Raw genomic sequence first — 21226 nt, 5'->3', positions numbered from 1 at the left:
ATCATTTTAATACACATTGGCGGATACATGTACTACGATTTATTTAACTCTCCCAAAGTCCAAGTCAAAAAATTTACTTTTTTTATTCTTATAATACCATTAAATTTCTAATAATTTATATTCCGTAAAAATCATTATACTATAAAAATCTCTATCATCATAAAAAAAATATAGTACTATAGTACTTGCAACTTTAAATTTTTAAACTTAAAATTAGTTCAGAGGAGTACAATTTTTGGTCCACCTATTAGTACGTAACATATTATTTATATATATATAGAGTTGTGATCAATGTCGAACCAATTTTAAAGATCGAACTAGAGACCAAATCTAGGCCATTAGATCTAGTTTTTTTGATGAGATGTGCTGCTGTGTAAATTTTTCGGTCTTCATTACAAGCCCATTTTACTTCATTGTATAGGTTTATTACTTCATTTCGTACGTAATACCTTGAAACTACAACATGTTTTTACTTTCTTCCAGTAGGTTTTGAAATGATTCATTATATGTTTCATTTGAATTCATTGACCTGAGTTTTTACTTTATTTACATTAAAAAATGCAATTTATTCAAGTGCGTTTATTACTTCATTCAGAAACGTTATTACTTCATTGGATAAGGTTTTTACTTCATTCCAGTAGGATTTCAAATGTTTCTACACATACTTCATTCAAATAATTTATTACATCATTTCATGTGTTTATTACACCATATCAGCGTTGTGGCGGTGGTGATAGATATTGTAGAGAGAAAGAACGGCACGCGACAGCGAAACCGCATTTACGTACTGGAATGAAGTAATAATCCTACTGGAATGAAGTAAATACCTACTGGAATGAAGTAAAAACCTACTAGAATGAAGTTAAATCTTCGTAACATGTTAGTATGACTTATTTACCTTCGGATGAATTAAAATAGGCTCGTGATGAAGGCGAAAATAATTGATAAATTTGTGTCTCTCATCCATAAAAAACTAGATATAAAAACCCTAATTTGGTATGGTTCGGTGGTTCGGTCTTTAAGAGTGGATTTGTGAATAATGGGACTATATATATATATATATATATATATAGGGATGTGATCAATGTCGAACCATTCTTAAGGGCCGAACTAGAGACCAAATTAGGGCCCTCCATTTTTTAATCTTGTGGTTATGATTAATTTACAATTAATTTAATTATTTATTCAATTAAAACATACTGAGGGGTATTTTCGGAAATTAGTTTATTAATCTTCATAAAAAACGTGAATCTCTTTCCTTCTCTCAATTCATACAATCTTCACGCAATCTTCATCAATTTTTACGCAATCTTCATCAATTTTCTCACAATTTACGTTAGATGTATATTCTTCTTCAATCTGCATCGATCTCCACGATCTACCTCAATTGCGACCTGTCTCAATCCGTAATTCACGATCGTTTTGCAATTGCTGCAATTGTTGTCAATCGCGATCTGTCTCAATCCTTCAATTCACGATCGTTTGCTGATTCACTACCTTGCTGATCGATGCAGCATACGAATGCTTCAACTCCATCGGGTTTTGCTTCCTTAATTCACGATCATTTTGCAATTGCTGCATCGTCGATCAATCGCAATCTGCATCAAATTCCCGATTGATCTGCCTCAGTTTTCGCAATTCCTTCAATTCACAATCTGACTCAATTGTCATCCATGGAGAATTCCACACGTGAAATTCACCAGCATCTCGATGGAGTAGGGAAAACACCGACAAATTCTGCGGTTGAAGATGGATCTTCATCGACCAATAATGAAGAAGCTAGTATTGGATCAATTCTGGATGATCTACAATATCAAGGAGGCACTCTATTCGATACAGATTCAGATTTAGAGTTAGAAGAAGAAAGTAACTCAGTTGAAGGTTTGTAATTTTTTATTTTTTCATTCTATAGTGTAAACAGATTCATAATGAAGTAAAAAGGTCGAATTAATGCGGTAAAAAAATACACTAATGAAGTATTTTTATCGTAATATGATATGCTGACATGCTTTATATTGTATGCGATAAATACGACTCATAATGAACTAATATTTAAATATAATGAAGTAGTAATACAGATGAATGAACTTATATTCTTATTGAATGAATATATTTTGTTTTGTTTTTATTTTCCACTAACAGTAGGTTGTATGCGACATTAGTTTTGTATGCTATCAATATGAACCATAATGAACTAATATGGGATTTTAATGAAGTAGTAATACATCCGAATGAAGTTATATGCTTGTTGAATGAATATGTTTTGTTCAGTTTTCTTTTTCCACTAGCAGTAGTTTATATGCGATCAATACGACACATAAGGAACTAATTTCAGGTTATAATGAAGTTGTAATACAACCGAATGAACTTATATGCTTGTTGAATGAATATTTTTTGTTTTGTTTTGTTTAAATTTTCCACTAACAGAAGTTTGAATGGTTTATAATAGTGTCATACTTACCTGATTGTCCATCCGAGCTGAAGCCTTACATTGGACAGATTTTTCTTAGACTTGATGATGCTATTGAGTTCTATAATAAGTGTGCACGATATGTTGGGTTTGTCACTCGTAAACATGGATCAAAAAAGAAGGGGGATCATGTCACATGGTTGTATGTTGTGTGCAGTAGAGAAGGTCAGAGGAAAATGAAAATGCAAGGGCATGAGTCAAAGCGTAGACGTTCTTCTAGGAAGTATTTTTTCAAGGCTAAAATTGCTTTTAATTTTTGTAAAGGAATTGGTTATGTTGTCAATCAATTTGATGAAATACATAATCATGATATGGTGGAGTTACGCCATAAGCGATTCATGAGGCTGAATCGCAACATTGACCTATTGCATCAGAAATTTATACTAGATTGTGCAAGTGCAAACATACGCCCTACATTGACTTTTAAGTTGCTGAATGAAGTTCTTGCTGGGCTGGATTATGTTGGTTGCACGGTTGTAGAAGTTAGAAACTATAGGCGCGACTTGAGAGCATATACTAGTGGGGCAGATGCACAAATGGTACTTAATGGGATGAGCCGAAAGAACGAGAATTGTCCAGCATTCACCTATGATTTTGAGGTGAACTCTAAGGATAGGCTCACTCATCTTTTCTGGTGTGATCTCATTGCTAAGAAGAATTTCCATCTCTACGGTGATATAGTATCGTTGGCACAACCTATTCAACTTATAGGTACGAACAGTATGTTGTTTATAATGGAATGATTATTGATGTGATCAACTTGCATATGCATGAAACATTTACTGAATTAATGCAATAACTCAACAGAATGTACTAGTAATAGTCAATAATGAATTAATAGTTCATTTGGATGATGTGAGTGCAGAAGTATTCAGAATTCTTATTGGGATTTGAGGATTTGACTGATTCTCAGGGTCATCGCAGCGGGTGGTCAACGGACAGATACCGGCGGCGAATGCTGCAGTTCCGGTAGTGGCCATGGATTTTCTATTTTCAGAAATTAGCGAAAGTGACAATCATTTTATTTGTTGACTTAGAATATTTGAGCGACTGCTTGAAAGTAAGTGAAAAGTGATGATATTGATTTATTTCATTCAACAACTATGCCAATTCATCCCAATAGGATTTTACTTCATTGAACTTCAATTGAGTTATTACTTTAGTCCATTAACCTTATTAAATGAGGTTATAACTTCATCAACATTGACATACATCATAATAAAGAATAAATACTTCATTTTGAAAACACTTCACTCAGTCTATTCGCTTTAAATTTTGTAAAAAGGTTAAACAAATTCAAATTCAAAGTGGAATGAAGTAATAATCTATTAAATGAAGTAATTAACTATTAGAATGAAGTAATTAATCTACTGAATGAAGTAATAAACTGAAAACATTTCACACAGTCTATTCGCTTTAAATTTTTTAAAAAGGTTAAACAAATTCAAATTCAAAGTGGAATGAAGTAATTAATCTACTGGATGAAGTAATAAACTGAAACACTTCACACAGTCTATTCGCTTTAAATTTTGTAAAAAGGTTAAACAAATTCAAATTCAAAGTGGAATGAAGTAATAATCTATTGGAATGGAGTAATTAACTATAGGAATGAAGTAATTAATCTACTGGATGAAATAATAAACTGAAAACACTTCACACAGTCTATTCGCTTTAAATTTTGAAAAAGGTTAAACAAATTCAAATTGAAAGTGGAATGAAGTAATAATCTATTGAAATGAAGTAATTAACTATAGTAATTAACTATTGGAATGAAGTAATTAACTATTAAAATGAAGTAATTAACTATTAAATTGAAGTAATTAACTATTAGAATGAAGTAATTAATCTACTGGATGAAGTAATAAACTGAAAACACTTCACACAGTCTATTCGCTTTAAATTTTGTAAAAAAAGTTAAACAAATTCAAATTCAAAGTGGAATGAAGTAATAATCTATTGGAATGAAGTAATTAACTATAGGAATGAAGTAATTAATCTACTGGATGAAATAATAAACTGAAAACACTTCACACAGTCTATTCGCTTTAAATTTTGAAAAATGTTAAACAAATTCAAATTCAAAGTGGAATGAAGTAATAATCTATTGAAATGAAGTAATTAACTATAGTAATTAACTATTGGAATGAAGTAATTAACTATTAAAATGAAGTAATTAACTATTAAATTGAAGTAATTAACTATTAGAATGAAGTAATTAATCTACTGGATGAAGTAATAAACTGAAAACACTTCACACAGTCTATTCGCTTTAAATTTTGTAAAAAGTTAAACAAATTCAAATTCAAAGTGGAATGAAGTAATAATTTATTGGAATGAAGTAATTAACTATAGGAATGAAGTAATAAACTGAAAACACTTCAAACAGTCTATTCGCTTTAAATTTTGTAAAAAGGTTAAACAAATTCAAATTCAAAATGGAATGAAGTAATAATCTATTGGAATGAAGTAATTAACTATTGAAATGAAGTAATTCAAATTTTGTAAAAAGGTTTCGTACTTCATTATTGTATTTATTTACTTCATTCCATGTGTTTTATTACTTCATCACACTCTGAATTTGAATTTGTTTAAATTTTTGGCAAACTTTAAATTGAATAGATTGTGTAAAGTGTTTTAGTAATCAAATATTTATTAGTATTTATTGTTCATCCCAGGAGGTTCATTACATCATTGTAGTAGTTTATTATTCATTAAACTACTATGGTGAATAAAATCGTTTGAATTTTCTCCAAAATAGTCAACTATTTCCACTGTAGGAGAAAGTTGGTAAACCACACCATCCTCACTGTATAAACCCCATAACCAAATACAAACTCTCCATTTGAAAAAAGAAAAAAAAATACAAACTTGTCCAATACAAGAAATCATCCAAATTTGACACACCAACTCATCTCAATGGGCTGAGCCGTGATTCTGGGCACCACCCATTTGTTAGGGCGTGGGGACGACCCATCCAGTGATTGCACAAATGTCCTTATCACCATGTCACCATGCCTCAACTACATCTTCCGAAACTCTTCATCCCTTTCCTCCGATTTGATTTTTCACCCCGTTGTGAGTTAGAGGATTTTCCCCTGTGTTATCTTCACCTATATATAAGAAACACATAACAACAATTCAACATTCGAAACATAGTTTATATCATCATTAAAATAGTTTGTAACATTATCATTAGGTTCTTTAGTTCATTACAAGTATACTTCCCAGCTAAATATAGATACAAAACATGTCAGTTTATATTACTTCATTTCATGTGGTTATTACTTCATCAAATAAGTTATTTAGTTCATTCAATGTAATTATAAAGCAAAATATGCATACAAAACAAGTCAGTTTATATTACTTCATTTCATTAGGTTATTACTTCATCAAATTAGTTAGTTAGTTCATTCAATCTTATTTCCTAGCAAAATATGCATACAAAACACGTTAGTTTATATTACTTCATTTCATGAGGTTATTACTTCATCAAATAGGTTAGTTAGTTCATTCAACTGTTATTTCTTCACAAAATATGCATATAACACAGTTAATAAAATTCATCCAACACAATTAACTTCATCTCATGAATTAGGACTAGGTCATAAATTTATTTTTACCTTCTGGCATATGGATTTATTTGGCTTGCAATACTGAACACCAAACGAACTTTTCTTGTGTTTTGATTTATCCACCGGTTGTGATTTAGCTACTGACCTACAAGTATATTTGACGCCTACGTTGACCTTCCTCCGCTCTGCTTCATGAAATAATTGGACGAAAATCAGAAACCAAATTACAAACAGATGAAGTAAATTAGAATTTCAAAAACTATAAAGCTTCAAAAGGGTGTATTATTTGAGGCAGACGTTCTTCCAGAACGCAATCACCGTCGTTCACCTTCCATCGACGATTTTCTTGTGTCAACCATTAAAATCAGCGGCTAAAGTATTGTGCTTTGAAATCTGAATTATGAAGCAATGTTTCCAAATTATAAAGTAATAAATCACATTTAGAAGATGCATATCATTTTATGCCACATAATTCAAATGAGTCCAGAAATGAGCTAGAAGCACACATTAACCACATAAATTCGAAAAAAATGAAAAATCAAACACTAAATTAGTAGCCTCATAAAATGATGTAATAACCTCATGAAATGAAGTAATATCCTCATGAAATGAACTAAATTGATGATTTCTGTAGCCACACTTTTTGATATATTTCTCTTAAATATCAGAGAAGTAATGTGAAGTAATCTATCCTAAAGTAATCGATTTATGCAACAATCAAATGTTGAAGTAATCTCTCCTAAAGAAAAATCAAAGCTAAAAATCAAATGTGTATTACCTGAACCAGACGTACGACCAGAATGTAATAGGCGTCCTTCACCTTCGGTCGACGATTTGCGTGTGTCAACCATTTCGAATTGACGCCGATTTCAGGTTAGGCTGAAGAGATGTCGATCTCGGGCGGATGGAGATTTCTGAATCGGCTGATGGAGATGTTGAATCGGGGATGATTGTTGTCGATTTCAGTTGAAATCGGCCGGAGATGATCGATGGATATGTTGAATCGACTGATGGAGATGCTGAATCGGGGATGGTTGTCTCCGATTTCAGTTGAATCGGTCAGAGATGATCGATGAAGATGAAGAATCCTTGATTTTTCAGAGAGGTTTTCAGAGAGGTTTTGAGAGAAGAAGAGGCGGGGTATGAAATGAGTGAATTTTTTGTGATCTACGAATTCTAAATTTTACCCTAATTATAAAATGACTTAAATACCCCCGTGTTGAAGTAATTTGTGTATGTAATGAACTACGGAAATTTTCACTACATCATCTCATCTCATCCACTAAAAACTAGATCTAAGGGCCCTAATTTGGTCTCTAGTTCGGTCTTTAAGACTAGATTTGTGAATAATGGGACTATATATATATATATATATATATATATATATATATAGGGAGATGATCAAAATAAGTATGTGTTTAAATCCAGAAATGCAGACCAAATCTTGGCCCTAGGATTAGATGATCTAATGGTCAATAATTAACCAAAAATACGGAAGGTCATAATTAAGCAATTTTAGGTCATATTATAATATTTGGGTTTAATGTCATGCTAAGATCGTTTTAGGTCATGCTTTGTTAGCATGACCTAAAAATTACCTAATTATGACCTAAAAGTGACATAATTATGATATTGTTCTGCGTTTCTGTATTTAAATATAGTTTTGCATAGATCAAAACCCTATATATATATATATATATATATATATATATATATATATATAGGGTTGAGATCAAGATAGAACCATTCTTAAATGTAGAACCAATGCCAAATTTGGATTGAAAACATGATTAGTGGGGTGGTTAGTGGGGTGGTTATAACCGATGCATTGTGATTATGTATGAAATTTGATTGTTTTGTAGTTCTAGGTTATACACATTAGATTGTTTTGTATATAAGACAACCCTATACAAACCCTCTATAATACAAACTATACAAACTTTAGGCGTTGTTGACATTCCCCCAGTGACAGAATTTGTATTAGGCGTTGACATTGACATTCCCCCAGTGATAGAATTTGTATTAGGCGTTGACATTGACATTCCCCCAGTGACATAATTTGTATTAGGCGTTGACATTGACATATGAATCTCATTGCTAACCGTTGATTACTTACAAGGAGTGTGTAGGATTAAAGTTTGTAGTTTGTATTAGAGCATCAACTACGATGTCCCCCCACCGTCCCTTAACCGTCCCTTAAACTACTGTTTGAGGGCCCCATTGTACTTTATTCCTCCATCCCTTAACTAAGGGACGGAGCCTGCAACGCTCCGTCCCTTAACCGTCCCTTATTCCGTCCCTTAAATTACTATTCATTCAATTTCATTTTTTATTTTTTTCCAACACAATTCAATTAAAACAAACACACTTCATTAAAATTAAAATAACATTACAGCATAAAATAAAAATACAACTTAATTTTTTTTTTAAACATAATTAAAATCTTAAAAAAATAAAAATGACATAATTTAAAATACAATTTTATATGGACATCCTTGAATGTTTTATGTTTCACTTTCGATGTGGGACAAAATCATCCTTGGATGTCTCTATAAAAGAGAAACAACCAAGAATGATTTTGTCCCACATCGAAAGTGAAACATAAAACATTCAAGGATGTCTCTATAAAAGAAGAACAACCAAGAATGACTTTGTCCCACATCAAAAGTGGAACATAAAACATTCAAGGTTGTCTCTATAAAAGAGAAGCAACCAAGAATGACTTTGTCCCACATCGAAAGTGGAACATAAAACATTCAAGGTTGTCTCTATAAAAGAGAAGCAACCAAGAATGACTTTGTCCCACATCTAAAGTGGAACATAAAACATTCAAGGTTGTCTCTATAAAAGAGAAGCAAACAAGAATGAGTTTCATAAATTCGCAAGCCCATCAAATATATGTGGGCTATTACGAATTTCTTGTATTTATTTATTTGTAAAAATTGTTTTTAAATATAAGAACAATTTTTATAAATAAAAAGTATTTTTTTTAAAATTCGATTTTTTAAAAAAAATTGATTTATTGCGGCAGCGTGACGACGCCCACTCGCGGGCCGGTGAGTGGGCGTCACGCATGGCGCAGGGGTGCGCCACGTCGCCACGGTGCGTGGCGTGACAGCCCGTCCCGTGTCTCGCAGGCACGGGCCGCGGGACGGGATCGGGACGGTGGCGCGCCGCGTAGTGGATGCCCTTATAGATGGGGATTTGTATTTGATCACACCCCTCTCTATATAATAATAATAATAATAATAATAATAATAATAATAATAATAATAATAATAATAATAATAATAATAATAATAATAATAATAATAATAATAATAATAATAATAATAAATCATCGGAACATAGGATTAACAGCACGACGTTCCAAACTTCATTGACAATTGGTAATAAACTACTCCAGAAAAATACCCCTTCCATACACAAAACTTACAATATTCGAGTTCGACCCTTTATTCGAAACTATTTTCGTAATATAAACTTTCTTTTATTACTACATCGTTATTTTAACTTTAAATGGCACATTTATTATTAATTCAATAATAATTTTGTAGGTATGTTTTAGAACCAGAGTTTAGGAATTTTGGTGATAGGATTTTTTGTGGGATTAGTGGGAGATGTCATCAAATGTGATAAGATGAGGTATGATGCAATACTACAAATAAAAGAAACCATAAATTTGATTGGTCGTCAATTAATAGTAATATTCTTCTAATTCTTGAATACTAATCTTACAAAAGTTATTTTTGAACTAATGAATGTCACAAAATTATATGTGAGCCCATGTGTCGATATTTGTCCAGATTAAATTATTTCCGAGTTTTTCTTAAAAAGAAACTCTATATTATGAAAGCAAGGGTACAATCATCAAATTTAAGAACATCATCACTGTCTTAACCAGAATACCTCATTTAATATAGTAGGAGTACTTCAATAACCAACGAATATTTCATATGCTCGTTGAATAGTGCGATTTTTTTATCTACTGCTTATTTTGAAAGGAGCAGTGAAAAATTATGGAAGATCTTAGACATGATACTTTCTGTTTACTCTTTTACTTTTTTGTTTTTCAATTACCATTATTCTGGTTAATCGCATGTGTTAATAAGTGTTATGCCTAATAATCACAAACAATTATGACACACAATAGCAAAATCAAATTATATCCATTTCAATCTTTATGTTCAACAATATCAACCCCATCATCTCATATGTTTTGCAGTTTTGGTATTATTGTACTCCATCCGTTCCATAATAAGAGTCATATTTTGTCATTTCAGTCCATCCTACAATAAGAGTTACATTTCACTTTTATCATAAATGATAAGTAGGTCTCACATTCCACTAACTCACTTCACTCACGTTTTATTATAAAAGCAATATAAAAAAGTGGGTTTCATATTCCACTAACTTTTTCTAACTCACTATTCATACATTTCTTAAAATTTGTGCCTACACTAAATGTTACTCCTATTGTGGAACGAATGGAGTATTTAGGTAAAAAGATTATACTCGCTCTGTTCCATAATAATGAAGGCGTTTAAGAAAAATTGTGTTAAGTGGTTAAGTAAAGGAAGAATAAAGTTGAATGAAAAATGTAGAGAGATGAAAAGAGAATAAAGTAAAAGAGGGTAAAGTAAGTGAAAAGAAATGGGTTAACTTTTACTAAAATTAGAAATGACTTTACTACTATGAAACATGAAATAGAGTGAATAAATAAGTAGTTTTTTTTACCACTATAATAATAATAATAATAATAAATAATTTACCAACTAACATGATTACTCCGACAAAATTAAAAATAAGGTATTCAGGGTTAGGCATGCACAAACCGACCCGGCCCGGCGGTTAACCGGCGGTTCGGAACCGCCGGTTCATGAACCGGAACCGGGCCGGAACCGGCGGGTTGAACCGGCAGAAGGGTCGCAGGGTCATAAGGGCCGGTTCAGGTTCGGCAAGATCTTGAACCGTGAACCGGCGGTTCAAAACCGGCGGTTCGGCGGTTCGAACCGCCGGTTCAAAGGGTCGAACGACATAGGGTTCGTAGGGGTTCAAAGTAGGGATTGGTATGAACCGGAGGTTCGCCGGTTTTGGGCGAAAACCGCCGGTTTGAACCGGCGGTTCCGACCGGTTTCCGCCGGTTCCGGAAGCTTTTCAGGCGTAGGGGCTAGGTGAGGTCAGAAACCGGCTGTTTGTGTCGGAAAACCGTGGACCAACCCGCCGGTTTTGTGGAAAAACCGCCGGTTTTGTGGTTGAACCGCCGGTTCAGGCGGTAAACCGGCGGTTCGGCCGAAAATTTGAAAATTTGAAATTTGAATTTTTTTTTTATTTCTTCCAATTTTACTCCTATAAACACCCCACTTCTCCTTCATATTTCCTTACCCCAATCTTGTGTTAACAAGGATTTCATTCTCAATCTCCATTTCTCTATTCTCTCCTCATTCTCTCTAATTGCGCAAGTTTATATTTTGAATCACTCTTTTCCTTTGGTGATGAAGGTCCTACTCCTCCCGCCCAAATCGACGTCCTCGATTGGTGGGGAACCCACGAGAAAGATTTTCTCATCCTTGCTTCAATGGCCAAGGAGATTTTTTCTGTTCCGGCTTCCACCGTCGCCGTCGAGTCCGCTTTTAGTGTTGGCTCGCGCGTTTTGGATGAATCAAGAAGTAAGCTCTCGGCGAAAAATATGGAAGCCGTGATGTTACTTGATGATTGGGCCAAAGCTGACGTCCGAGAACAAGAAAATGATTTGAATGATCGTCAAGAGGGATCACAAGATGAATTCACCGGGGATGAAGATTAGGCCAACCGTCAACCGCCGCCGGCCAAGCCAAATAGGTAAGTAAGGTAAGAGAACTACGTGGACTTTGATTCCCTAATGCAAATGAGCAATTGAGATACGTAGGCACCTCAACTTAAATTTTTTAATTTAAGTTGAGCTCAAGTCCTTTTTCTTTTATTTCTTTTTTTCCCATTAATTCCTACTTTAAAAATATGCAAATACAATTACATAATTGTATTTGTATATACTCTAGTCGATGAAGTATATTTCTCTATACGGCTAAATGAGGGAAACTTTTGACAATTCTACTATAATTGTTGATTGTTAGACGAAACTCAACATTTAAAGTTGAATTGCTAAAGGTGTCCTTAATTTAGTTATGTAGAAAGATCTTCTTCGCCGGTTAAGAGTATATATATAATACACTTATACGTTTAAGAACTTCAACGTCATTTCTTGTCATTTGTAATTAGTTCTTCACTAGCAGTCTCATTTGTATTTAAATTTTGTTTAAGACTTCAAAACCGCCATATGTTTTCAATTTGTAATTGTTGTTACTTGTAACGTGTAATTTGTAAACATGCAATTTCAATAAAATTGCAACTTTAGCCGTATTTTTTTCAATTTTATTTACTCACATTGCATACAAAAACAAACTTGAAAAGTGTAATTTAATTTGATTAAAATTGAAAAGTTGAAAAATGCAAAAAAAAAAAAAAAAAAAAATTCGTCGAACCGCCGAACCGGCCCGGAACCGGCGGTTTTGAACCGCCGCGTAACCCGCTGGTTTTTTGAACCGGAACCGGAACCGCCGGGAGCTAGGCGGGCCGGTTCAGGTTCGGCAATTTCTCGACCCTTGAACCGCCGGTTCGGGCCCGGAACCGGCGGTTTACGACCCTTGTGCATGCCTATTCAGGGTGGTAGGTGTGTGATGCAAGTACCTCTCTCTTTCTCTCTCTATACGCATTTATGTGGAGAGAGAATGAAAAATTTGTCAGAGTTTTTGTACAATCACTCTTTTTCATTCAACCCATCCCTCTGAAAAGTCTATGAGGAGTAGTTTTTTCATGCCAGATTTTCATATGAATTCCCTGCTTCATTTCTGTCCAAACAATATTAGTCAAATTAGAAAGAAAGCTGTATTCAAATCGAAAGCCATGTGTAAATCATAAGTAATTTCTCGAATAATAGTGATGAATTTTTTTTTTAAAATAAATCGCAGTTAATCTTATTGGAGGCTAAAAAATTCTGACTCTAATTTCCAGTCTTCGTGTTTCAGAAAGTGTAAAATCACAGTATCCCAAATTCATACAGATTCCCATCTCTCTCTCTCTCTCTCTCTTCAAAACTGTAACCGTACACACACAAAACGCACAAACATATTCAGCCAAAAACAAAAAACCCCAAAGCACAATCAGTTCGTGCTCGCTTTCCACTCATGTTGATTCAGAAACCTTAGATTTTTCCTCTGAAAAAAAAAAGAAACGAATTTCTCTGCTTTCCGTTTTAACACTCAATTATTTCCTGCAATTCTTCTCTTTCAACATTATTGTTTCCTTTCCACTCCCATGCTTTTCGATTTCTGGGAAATTTCTCCATGCCCTCTCGCCATTCCTCTCCAAGATTCAATCTTTCTGCATTTTGCATGTTTCATTTGCTTCATGGCTTGTTAGTATTAAAGATTGCTTGAAATTTGTAGAGAAAATGTCTGAAACTGCTAAAGTTCGTTTAGTTCGTTGCCCCAAGTGTGAGAATTTACTGCCGGAGGTCACTGATTTCTCTGTTTATCAATGTGGCGGTTGTGGAGCTATCCTAAGATGTATGTTTTGTGGGGAAGATTTGTGCTTTGTTTAGTATATGTCTGAATCTGATTGATTTTCTACAGTTAATGATAGAGAAATGTTTGGTTGATTCAAATTGATTGATTAATTTCTCCTTTTTTGATGTATGGTTGACTTGATCAGGCAAGAACAAAGGTGTTGACTTGGACACATTCTCGGATAAGTCTACTGAGGAAATGGTTGGTGGTAATATGGAAAAGCTTTCTGATAGATATGAGAAAATGGTGAATGTTTCTGAGAGGAGAGTAATGGAGATGGTGAGTGATGGCTCTGAGTCTGATGTGAGGTCCAACGTTAGTTCTTCGAGCCGGGGTGAGAGGAGGAGAGCTCGCGAGAGGGCTGAAATCGGTAGGAATGGTTTAGGCAAGGTGGAGAACTGGGATGTTGATGGTGATGTGATGAGAGATAGGAGGTTTGGTGGAGTCCAGCAGGCGAAAATGGCTCGGGATTTTGAGGATCCTGCGTTGTTTCGTGACAATGAGGCCGGGTTGAGAAGGGTTGGGGAGAGGAGTGATGAGATGGAGGGTGTTTGGAGGGCTCAACGAGTGGATCCCGAGGCTGGGAGGCGTGCAAAAGATGGCTCGTTTGATCGTCTATCCGCGTCTAGTTATGATTTTGATGATCCATCTAGGAGTAGGGGTGCTGGTGTGGTGGATGGATTGAGCAATGCTGAATTTGTTGAAGATGATCGGGCCGAGCTCTTGAGGCAGTTAGACGAGCTTAAGTATAAGCTGAGTCTTTCGGGTAATCTCAGCGACAAGGGGAAAGAGAAGGCGCCCCTCGATAGGAGGATGCGTTCTCAAGATCCATACGCGTCTGAGAATGAAGCAGTGATGATGCAAAGCTCGTTGAAAAGGCCGCCTTTTCAGAATCAGTACACCGAGCCGCCTCATTTGATGCGTAGGCAGGAAATGGGGGAGAATGGCTTTTATCCTCCGAGGTATGGTCCAAGTCATGTTCAAGGATATGGGAATCCATCGAGGCCTCATCAGCGCCCTTCCGATGCTCAAGGAGGGTTTCAGATGCCACCTGCGCGTGGCTATGTGTCTGGACCTTACGCAGATGATGGTGTGGCGTATATGGATCACATGGAACCGTATCCTGCTGATTTCAACCGGCACCATCCATCTTGCTCGTGCCACCATTGTCGTGCCAAGGGACCAGTTTCTAACCCAACGATGCAAGCTGCGTATAGTGGTAAATACTCCAATATGTTGGATGATCGTGGCTCGTTTGGTACAAGAGATAACTACAACCCGAGAGTTCACGATCAGCCTCCATTGAGGCCTCGTGCCACTCAAAGTCATGCGAGATGGCCTAGTGATGTGAACTCTGAGGTGGATGGTTTCACATGTCGTCGCCCTGCTAGAGCCCATTTGGTTGGTAGCGGAAAACGCTGCAGCCCTTTAGCCGGTGGCGCCCCTTTATTGACGTGCAACAGTTGTTTCGAGGTGTTAATGCTGCCTATGAAAGCCGTGAGCAAGAATAGCAGCAGGAAGAGGCTCAGATGTGGGGCGTGCTCTTCTCTCATTGCTTTCGTCGTTTCGGGCAAGAACTTGATCGTCTCACTCGACATGGAGGCCAAGAACGGCCCTCCAAAAGCTGACAACGCTTGTGCTGTGCCTTCAAGACCAACAACTACCAACACCCGTGGTGTGCCTTCAAGACGAGGCGACACTCATCCGAGCCAAACTAGGACAGCCTTTTCATCTGAGGATTATGATAGCTCCGGTTACGATTTCCACTCCATGGATAGAGAAGTGTCTCGTCCGGGGAGAGATAGCAAGCCTATCGAGACCAGGCTTCGTCATTCTACATCCGCGTACGCTTCTGATGCCGAGGAAGAAGCACAAGACTTCTCCTCAGCAGCTGATAAAGGGCCTCAACCTCCTACAGGCTCCACTCTTCAAGATTACTTTGAGCAGCCTTACTTAGACAGTAATGAATTCTCCGATTCCCATTCGAACAAGCATCGTGTGGTGAAGGAATCTGGCGAAGGAAACAGGAGCGGGCGCTCTGAACGCGGTGTTGTTGACAGATCTTTACCAAGCAAGACGGGCGCTAAGCAGATTTTGAGGAAAGAGTCCACAGCTACTGAGATAGATATATCATCGAACGAGTTCTCCAACACGGGGTCTACCTTTGAATCGAGTGGAGCGAGCAGGGGCGGTAGAGGAGCTGGCTCATTCTTTGCTGGCATTATGGGGAGCTTCAAGGATCCACATCGACCCGAAGAATCTGCTAGCGTGACTGTCAACGGCCATCTAATACCAGACCGGTTGATCAAAAAAGCAGAAAAAATAGCTGGACCGATCCAACCCGGCCATTATTGGTATGCCTTCTCTTACACTCGTCTCCCTTCATATATTGCATCCAACTAATTAAGTCTGTACGACGATTTAGGTACGATTATAGAGCTGGATTCTGGGGTGCTATTGGAGGGTCTTGCCTTGGCATAATTCCTGTAAGATTTTTTTTACCATTTTTGTTGTGGAAAAGATCAACTCGAACGCCTAATTCTTCCTCGTTTAACCAACTGGTGTGGTCGTGTTGTTGCAGCCGTTTATTGAAGAGTTCAACTACCCTATGCCAGAGCATTGTGCAGGTGGGAACACACAAATATATGTTAATGGCAGAGAGCTGAACCACAAAGATCTTAATCTGCTGGTAGGCAGAGGTCTCCCGAGGGAGACAGATAGATCCTACATTGTAGAGATATCCGGCAGAGTCCTGGACGAGGACACTGGCGAGGAGTTGGAAAGCCTCGGAAAACTTGCTCCAACGTGAGTATACATATATTGTATTATTGGCTTCGTATGTTGATGACTCGTGCATGATAATCACTTGATGTCCGTTCGAGATAATTGCAATTCTTTCAGCCAACCCTCTAAATATCACTAAATTCTCTAGATTTGATGCTACATTGCAATGAATTATACTATATTACATATTTACATCCATTTCATTTTAAGGTGCATTTATCTTTACTAACTTGATAACTTCGACAGCATGGAGAGGGTGAAGCGCGGATTTGGCATGAAAATTCCACAGGTCGTTGCATGATCGTTTTCGAGTTGTGGACTCATCAAATGCTCGATCGCTCGCCTCTGGTACGGACTACCATTGTCTTTTTTTTAAAAAAACTTGTTTTGATTGAGAAAAGGTTAAGATTGAGAAACATAGTTCATGCTGTTGCTGTTTATGTTTGAGTGATTGGTTAACATGCAAGAAATGTGTATTTTGGCAGTCTTGCAAGAGTTTTTGATGTTGTATGTAATATCCCTTTCCCTTTTAGTTTCTTACCTTGTAAATGTAAAAGATTGATTTTATTTTGTTTCCTTGTTTAAAAAAAAGAATTGATCAAGTGCATAAGAATTATTTTGAATCATGGGAAAAGGAACAAGCAATTGTATGAAGTGTTTGAATTTCTTATACTCCATTTATCTTGCAGTTCATAATGATTGAATGGGATGTGTGTTTAACTTTTTACTTGTTGGGACAGAAGAAAAAAAGTTGTAATTTATAATGATTGTTAAATTATTGAGCATTATCTTATAGAGATTTCGTAGTTGGGCAATCCACTCCTATAAAATGTACTAAAAGAGTAGGAAAATAGTGCGTTTTATTCTCTTTAGTAGCCACTACTTTGGTGATAAATTTAAAAAGAAATAGGAAATTAAATGGAGATAAACAAAACAAAAAAGGATAGTCATTGCTTAAACTATTTTGCCCAACAAGACAGAGAAAGGAGTCGTCGTTTACGAAGTTGAGTTTAAAAGGATAGAATCACTTTGGATTAAAAAAAAACAAAATCTAATTAAATTTTAAACCTCGTTTATCCATATGATTTAAATCAATTGCCAGATTATTGTACTCCCTCCGTCCCAGAGTATTAGACTCATTTCTTTTGGGCACAGGAATTTAGGAGGTGGTGTTTAGTGGTGTAAATGAAGTTGGTAATAAAGTAGATTAGGTAATATGTTGTATTTTTATTTTTAAATTTAAAATAAATGGAATAATTAATTTTTTGTATGCATGCATTTAACTTACTGATATTTCAAAGCATATTTCTAATTAACTTTACTCATATTAAAAGTATCCATATTTAATGAATGCTAAATACGACGTCAAGTTCAAATTGAGCATATTTCAAACAATATGTATTGCAAACATTAAAATAATCAATGACTAGGAAAAGATCAAAACTAAATTGAAATTTTGATTCACTTTGATTCACATTTAGCGCCTAATTGAAATTTTCAAAACACAGCTTTCAGATCTTTTAATTTCAGCTGACCGCTCTTGAACTTCTTTACGGCAGGGGTGGTGGCGTCGGCAACCGGAGCTTTCTCGGCGGACTCAACAGACGGCACAACGGGGGGCAGGAGGTTGAAAAACTTTGAGCTTTCCTCTTTCCTTGCACCACGACGAGTGATTTTCCTCCGCCACCGCCACTGCCAGCAGACCACCACGGCGAGCGAGTAAGGGGGCGTCGGGGGTTAACCCACCCATCATCGCTTGGATTAGGCTCACATATTTCGTCGTTGGAAGCCATGGATGCGTGAGTTTGAGAGAAAATGTTAGATCTAGGTTTTTTTTGGAAGAGGCGTGGAGAGAGAATGAGGGTTTGAGTCTGGAAGAGAGAGAAGACATAAAAATGAAATGATGTTGGTGGGTTGGGTACCGATTTCCATTCAATTAACATTGGATTAATTAACAATATTTTAATCCTAATTGTAATAAGGGTGTTACTTAAATTCTTTAATTTTTTACCATAAATAGAAAGTGGTCAAGTATGTTGGGACACCCCAAAATGGTATACGAGTCTAACACGCTGGGACAGAGGGAGTATAATTTGCTGGGAAAGAGAAGAATGTGATAGAATTGAGAAAATTTCAAACTTTATTATTTATTTTGTATAAAAAATATGAAACAGATCAGAATTTGACAATTTTTATGATTTATTTGTAAATATTTTTTTGAATGAGTTATTTATATATTTTAGGGTTTTTTATATACTCTGTATACCTCAAATAGAGCGAATAATCCAACTAATATATATTTCGCGATTGTTTATATTTTTATTTAATTTTACAATCGGTTGTTTACTTGTGTTTGTGTGTACCATTATCATAATGGGCTGATGGCGAAGATTGAAGTATATATTTATAATTAAAAGATGTTAGAGGACTTGAAATAGAACAAATGGAACAATTAGGCCTCATGAACAACATTGCATTGGATGGCCTGCAAAATTTTGAGAAAATTTCAAAATAAGTGTGACAACAAAGCAATATACTACCACAATTATATACTACATTGCATTGAATTATATTGAACACACCTCATTTTGAGGAGCATTTTATCTTGACTTACTAGATTTGGCATCAAAATTCCACAGGACGTTGTATGATCATTTTCGACTAGTGGTCTCATCAAAAGGCTAAATTGCCACTACTTTGGTGAGAAACTGATAGAAGAAAAAGGAAATTAAGTAGAAACAAAAGTAAAAAAAATGTGTAAGTGGCCATGCTTTAAGGAACAAGACAAACAGAGATGAGAGGGTGGATTCAGAAAATGGATTACTTTCCCCTCTTTATTCCTGAATTAGTTTATAATAATATTAGGGGAATCAGAAAATTATACTTTTTCCCAACTCTTTATTCTCTAATTAGACCATCCACAATGCCGCCCAGCCGACCACCCAGCCGAGCGCCGGCGCTGGGCGGTTCGCTGGGCGGTCTATTGCAGTCGCCCAGCGGCCGAATGGAGAGAGAAACCGCGCAGCGCTGGGCGGTCGCGTGGCGCTGGGCGGTGCGCTGGGCGATCCGCTCGGCGCTATTGCAGCGCCCGGATCGCCCAGCGCACCGCCTAGCGCGAAATTTAAATTTTTTTTTCGAAACACTATATATACGCGCTTTGCTCGTCATTTTCATTCGCACCACTTGTTTTAACGAGTACTCTCTCTATCTTAATTTCTGTACAAGAGCAACAACGCGAAATGAGTAACGCTGGTGGTGGTAGTGGTGGTAGCGGAGGGGATGCTGAGGAGTACGAACGTCGAATGGCCGAAGCGTTGGACGCCTATACGACCAACGCGATAAACCAATGGATGGAAAGGGCCTTGCAGCCGGCGATACCTCGACCTCCCCCAGTGGTCCACCGCCGCAGTGTGATCACGTAGCTGCACATCAGCGCCTATACGAAGACTACTTCGCACAGGAGCCTCGGTTCAACGCCAACCTTTTCAGGCATCGTTTTAGGATGAGCAGGGACCTGTTTATGCGTATTGTCAACGCATTGGAGTCTCGATATCTGTATTTCCGCTTCAGGCACGATGCGGCTGGCAGACCCGGCCACACACCTATTCAAAAGTGCACTGCGGCAATCCGACAGTTGGCCTACGGAGGCGCGACAGACATGTGGGACGAGTATCTCCACATCGGTGAGACGACTGCCCTGCAATGTCTGAAGAATTTCTGTCTGGGAGTGATAGAAGTATTCGGTGATCAGTATCTCCGAACGCCTACCCCCGAAGACTGCCAAGATCTGTTGCGGATGCACGGGAGTCAGCATGGGTTCCCAGGTATGTTAGGCAGCATAGATTGTATGCATTAGGAGTGGAAGAACTGTCCCGCAGCCTGGAAGGGGTTCTACACGTCCGGCTACAAGGGAAAGAATCCCACGATGATCCTGGAGGCCGTAGCTGATTACCGGCTTTGGATTTGGCACGCGTATTTTGGGATAGCTGGTTCGAACAACGACCTCAACGTCCTCAACTCGTCGCCACTTTTCAACGAGCAGTGCCAGGGCGTCGGTCCGGCCATCAGTTTTGTCGCCAACGGCAACCAATATGATATTGGCTACTACTTGGCGGATGAGATATACCCTAGGTGGCCCGTCTTTGTGAAGACGATCTGATGCCCAGGAGATGAGAAGAAGGCCTACTTTGCGGCACGGCAGGAGTCGGCGCGCAAGGACGTGGAGCGCGCATTTGGTGTGCTCCAGTCTCGATGGGCGGCAATTAAGGGTCCAACGCGTTTGTGGAATGTCCAATGCATTGCTGATATAATGTACGCCTGTATTATCATGCACAACATGATTGTCGAAGATGAAGGTGGCGAACTGACCAATTGGGTCAACGACGATAATGAAGCCGGTCCAAGCCACGGCGTGGCCGCCCCCAACGTACGGAGTGGGGTACCTCACGATGAAGCCGGCCTCCTACAAGCACATGCCGACATGCGCCAAACGACGGCTCATATTCGACTCCAAAATGATTTAATTGAAGAGTTATGGGCGCGGAGGATTGACCGCCGTTAGTTTTTTTTAATTATGTAGTTTTTTTTAATTAATGTACTTTTTAAATTTTATTAATATTAGTGAATTTTCTTATTTTTGTGTCGTAAATTTAATTCCGTATATTGTGTGATTGTTAATTATTTCATTTTGTATATATTTGTTAATAGTGATGTGGATATTACGTGGCTAGGCTATGGCTGGGCTATTGCTGGGCTATTTGCTTGTTTTGATGATGTGGCAGGAGGATTTTTAATGC

General features: G+C 37.0%; 2 protein-coding genes across 3 annotated transcripts; both read left to right on the top strand.

Moving 5' to 3' along the window:
* The first annotated feature begins 1673 nt into the window (after positions 1-1673).
* On the top strand, positions 1674-3502 carry LOC121776882 (protein FAR1-RELATED SEQUENCE 5-like). The gene is made up of 3 exons (XM_042174035.1): positions 1674-1881; positions 2450-3181; positions 3384-3502. The coding sequence occupies exons 1-3, from the start codon at positions 1674-1676 to the stop codon at positions 3500-3502; spliced, it is 1059 nt and encodes a 352-aa protein (XP_042029969.1).
* A 9361-nt stretch (positions 3503-12863) lies between these two features.
* LOC121777918 (protein ENHANCED DISEASE RESISTANCE 4-like) lies at positions 12864-18418 on the top strand. 2 transcript variants are annotated; one of them, XM_042175250.1, is made up of 6 exons: positions 12864-13646; positions 13792-16000; positions 16072-16132; positions 16228-16451; positions 16677-16778; positions 17990-18418. In XM_042175250.1, the coding sequence occupies exons 1-5, from the start codon at positions 13532-13534 to the stop codon at positions 16729-16731; spliced, it is 2664 nt and encodes an 887-aa protein (XP_042031184.1). In that variant the 5' UTR covers positions 12864-13531; the 3' UTR covers positions 16732-16778; positions 17990-18418. The 2 variants fall into 2 exon arrangements, with proteins under 2 accessions (XP_042031184.1, XP_042031183.1); XM_042175249.1 differs by lacking the exon at positions 17990-18418 and having other exon boundaries at positions 16677-17032.
* Positions 18419-21226: the final 2808 nt, after the last annotated feature.

The sequence above is a fragment of the Salvia splendens genome, chromosome 18 (assembly GCF_004379255.2).
Source record: "Salvia splendens isolate huo1 chromosome 18, SspV2, whole genome shotgun sequence".
Taxonomy (NCBI): domain Eukaryota; kingdom Viridiplantae; phylum Streptophyta; class Magnoliopsida; order Lamiales; family Lamiaceae; genus Salvia; species Salvia splendens.
The sequence above is the reverse complement of the archived record's forward strand: the minus strand, read 5'-3'. Positions and strand labels throughout refer to the sequence as shown.

Bases quoted from the DNA above. Each gene is read 5' to 3' on its own strand.
- LOC121776882 (XM_042174035.1), top strand. From the start codon at position 1,674: ATGGAGAATTCCACACGTGAAATTCACCAGCATCTCGATGGAGTAGGG. The intron at 1,882-2,449 runs GTTTGTAATTTT...GGTTTATAATAG, and splicing joins AGAAAGTAACTCAGTTGAAG to TGTCATACTTACCTGATTGT. The intron at 3,182-3,383 runs GTACGAACAGTA...ACTGATTCTCAG, and splicing joins ACAACCTATTCAACTTATAG to GGTCATCGCAGCGGGTGGTC.
- LOC121777918 (XM_042175250.1), top strand. From the start codon at position 13,532: ATGTCTGAAACTGCTAAAGTTCGTTTAGTTCGTTGCCCCAAGTGTGAG. The intron at 13,647-13,791 runs GTATGTTTTGTG...TGACTTGATCAG, and splicing joins TTGTGGAGCTATCCTAAGAT to GCAAGAACAAAGGTGTTGAC. The intron at 16,001-16,071 runs GTATGCCTTCTC...ACGACGATTTAG, and splicing joins ATCCAACCCGGCCATTATTG to GTACGATTATAGAGCTGGAT.